The sequence below is a fragment of the Coptis chinensis genome, chromosome 8, assembly GCF_015680905.1.
Source record: "Coptis chinensis isolate HL-2020 chromosome 8, ASM1568090v1, whole genome shotgun sequence".
Classification (NCBI taxonomy): domain Eukaryota; kingdom Viridiplantae; phylum Streptophyta; class Magnoliopsida; order Ranunculales; family Ranunculaceae; genus Coptis; species Coptis chinensis.
Window position 1 is genome coordinate 83,265,027 of NC_141463.1, and position 3,753 is coordinate 83,268,779.

Below are 3,753 nucleotides of genomic sequence, written 5' to 3' on the forward strand. Positions count from 1 at the left end.
GGGACGAGGGTTTCGAGACTATTGTTTTTTATTTTCGGACCGTTGGATCACACATCCAACGGTCTCGAATCTCGTCTTTATGAGGATATCCTCCGGATAGCCGACTTTTTTCCAAAAATATTCCATCATCTAAGAGCTGATCCGTCAAAATGTCAAATGTTTGAACATCAAGTCAAAACAATTGGTTCACAATCACCATCAGCATGATAATACTATAAGACTATAAGTAGTTTTGTGTTCTTCTTTCTTTGGACTGATACTTGCAAGGAGGATGCTGTCGGCAATTAACCACTTTTTTTTTTCGATAATTACAATTAACCACTCTAAAACGAACAGTCTTCTGCCACTGCACTAAGACGTACGTGTGAGTTATACACACAGGTGATTCCGTGATTAAATAGTTTATTTTGAACGAAACAAAAAATATACACCCACGGATGTAACCCTGTTTGTAGCCACCTACATGCATTCCAATAAGTTTGGATAGCGTATCGAAAAAATAATAATAATAAGTTTGGATAGCAGTCATATCACCAGGAATCCAAAATATAGCTCGATCTTAATAGATTTTTTGAACCGTGAAGTAATCTTGTGAAATTGAATATATACCAGAAAACTGCTTAGTGTCGTCACAACAAACAACGTAGTGCTACCAAAAAAATTGGTCATCATTGCATTAAATAAAAGAGAGGGAGATCTCTTGTTCATAAGGATTTGTTAATTCCCCTGGCGTGTGTGGAGAAATTCCAGTTCAGATACTGCCTGCACTAAACGATGTATGGACACATTAACTACTCTTGGTGACCCAGTATTAATTACAACTAGCTAAGTAAGCCTTTTTGACATTTTTGGGTTGTAATTGATGTTCAAAGTGAGACTTCTTGTGTTTGTTAGGCTTAGGGAAGCAACCTGGACAGATGCTGAGGGAGAGAGTGAGATGTAAAGGTAACTTTGTCAAACAATACGACTTACCAACTAGCTGGTTGGTGCTTGTTCCAGTCTGTAGAGTCTCGCTTTTTCTCCCGTTTGTACTATGTGTATGGAAAATGAAGATTGAGGACTTAGATATACTAATATAATAAACTTAATTAAGAAGAAAATCCATGACCAAATCGAAGTGGAGATCATCGTCACATGCTGGGAGGACTCCTACTTCAAAGTTGATTTATTAGATTTTGCAAGCTAAATGCCTAAAAGCACCATGGTGCATGGTCGTCCTGTGGCCTTGTTCAATACAACAAGGCGTGAATATGCCTAGTTACTAATTAACTTACTACATTTTATAGTATAATCATTCTTTTTTTCGGTTTCGGTGGGCAAGAAACAAATACAAATGCGCTGTAGAAGTATAGAGTACTAAGTGTGCTTATACGCAAACAGAGAGCTAGTTAATTAACTTCCGACAAGTGAATCGCAATAATTAACAGATTTATATGGAATACAAATAGTCATTTCAGCATGGCTTAATTTTCCTAGTATTTTGATTCATTATTCAAGTAGATTATTAAGCATCTATTAATTGGATGAGGATGTATTTTCAGTTGGATATAAATATAGAGAGGCATATGCTAGAGCCTTGAGGGGCAAGCGAAGCTTAGAGTAAGGGATATAGCATTGCTAAGAAATTTCCTTTTCCACTATAGAAGAACGTCCCACCCACTTAGACCTCACCAATTTCTCTATAAATGCCCATCTCTTTCTACTAATAACCCCACAAGGCCACAACACATAACTATCAGCTCTCCCCTTCTTTTACCCCCTCTCTCTCTCTCTCTCTCTTTTTCTTTGTCACTCTTTCATTATCTCTTTGTGATTGTGATCTATAACAGAAAAAAAACTACTCACACACAATGCCTGCTCAAGTGATGGTTGAGAAACCCCTTCAAGGAATTCATGGTTTGAGCAGAGAAAACAACTCTCCCCACTACAGAAGGTACTTATTCCCAGTCTTCAACCTCATTTCTCTTCTTTAGCTAAGTATATATGTTTACATGCATATATTACAAATGAATAGAACACAAGATGGTCTACAGCCTATACAAAGACTTGTTAGCTAACCTATATAGAAGTTGTTGAAATAGATGCAGGGGTTTCAGCCTTGTAGTAATACAATTTGTAATTAATAAAGAATAAAAAACACAGCCATCCTTACCATCATGAGGTATCACATTGTATATAATAAAATATGATTTCTATAGAAAAACTAATAATGCATTTGTTATGACTATTACTGGTTACTGTGTGACTATTACGGTTGGCCAAACTCAGCCAACTGTTTCCTACATACAACTGACTGATTGTCTGACCACTGTTCAGGTTGGAAGGAAAGGTAGCAATTGTGACTGGTGGCGCTGGAGGAATTGGAGAAGCAACAGTAAGGCTCTTTATAAGGCATGGAGCAAAGGTTGTCATTGCAGATGTCAATGATTCTATCGGAATAGCCCTGGCTAACGCCTTACAGCCATGGGCGATGTTTGTACATTGCAACGTTAGCATAGAAAAAGACATGGTAAACCTAATCCATACAACAATTTCTCGATATGGCCAACTTGATATCTTTTACAACAATGCTGGAGTCCTTGGGAACCAATCAAAACACAAGAGCATAATTGATTTTGATGTAGAAGAATTCGACAGAGTTATGAATGTAAATGTCAAAGGAGTTGCATTAGGCATGAAACATGCCGCAAGAGTGATGATGGCAAAAAGAACAGGTTGTATCATTTCTACAGCTAGTGTAGCTGGAGTGATGGGAGGACTTGGACCTCATGCTTATACAGCTTCCAAAAATGCCATTGTTGGGCTTACAAAGAATGCTGCATGCGAGCTTGGTCGATATGGGATTAGAGTTAATTGTATATCACCATTTGGGGTTGCTACACCCATGCTTATAAATGCATGGAAGAAGCCTGAGGACTCTAAAGATGAGGAAGAGGATTGCATGCAAGTAGGAAGAGGATCCCCTTATCAAGAAGAAGTAGAGAAGATGGAAGAGTTTGTGAGAAGCTTAGCAAACCTGAAGGGTCCAACTCTTAGGCCTAAAGATATAGCTGAGGCTGCTCTTTACCTTGCTAGTGATGAATCTAGATATGTAAGTGGTCATAACCTCGTTGTGGATGGAGGGGTTACTACCTCCAGAAATTGTGTGGGACTGTAGTCTTGTCGGCTATAGTTGTTGCAGAAAACTAAGGGAGCTGATGTTGTAAAGCGCAATATTCCCAATATTATATGTGCTTCCAATTCTTTTAATTTATCAATGTATGTAGTTAAATTCTTTTTTATATTCAGTGTTTTCCATCACCTTATTTGTTAAATGTGAATTGAAGAGTTGACTAATCATTTTGTTCAAAAGAGCGGCGAACTTTTCAATTTAGTCTTCTATAAATTGATGAACGACACCGCATTATATTTGTCATAAGTTGTTTAATAACCTATTTAACATCTTTAGATGGATTGTTAATGTTAATTAACGATACTTAAACTAAGTAAGCTTAGTTGCTAAGCACGAAAGTTTGTCTTAATATTTTAATTGCAAAGAACAGAACATATAGACACAGAGTGGATCAAAGCTGTCAACTTCTTGACCTCTAGTTAACACTAATTAGAGGAATCCATCATCAAAAGCTGCAGTAATGAGAAAAATTCGCATAAGCCAGCAAAACATAGGCCAAGATTTGGAACAGTAGCCCGTTGCTTGGATTTGTCTTTTTGAGTTTTAAGTTCTAACAACATGCTCTTATATGTTCATGGCAA

General features: G+C 37.3%; 1 protein-coding gene and 1 long non-coding RNA gene across 2 annotated transcripts; one reads left to right on the top strand and one right to left on the bottom strand.

The window, feature by feature from the left end:
* Positions 1-1,576: 1,576 nt before the first annotated feature.
* On the top strand, positions 1,577-3,351 carry SDR2 (NAD(P)-binding Rossmann-fold superfamily protein). Its single transcript, XM_086576131.1, has 2 exons — positions 1,577-1,933; positions 2,317-3,351. The coding sequence occupies exons 1-2, from the start codon at positions 1,851-1,853 to the stop codon at positions 3,155-3,157; spliced, it is 924 nt and encodes a 307-aa protein (XP_086432257.1). The 5' UTR covers positions 1,577-1,850; the 3' UTR covers positions 3,158-3,351.
* LOC147483574 (uncharacterized) lies at positions 1,819-2,243 on the bottom strand. Its single transcript, XR_015203901.1, has 2 exons — positions 2,111-2,243; positions 1,819-2,053 (listed from the first exon to the last, which is right to left on the bottom strand). It is a non-coding gene; the product is annotated as an uncharacterized LOC147483574 (long non-coding RNA).
* Positions 3,352-3,753: the final 402 nt, after the last annotated feature.

Excerpts from the sequence above, each read along its gene's own strand:
- SDR2 (XM_086576131.1), top strand. The coding sequence starts at position 1,851 with ATGCCTGCTCAAGTGATGGTTGAGAAACCCCTTCAAGGAATTCATGGT. Across the intron at positions 1,934-2,316 it reads AACTCTCCCCACTACAGAAG|GTTGGAAGGAAAGGTAGCAA; the intron begins GTACTTATTCCC and ends ACCACTGTTCAG.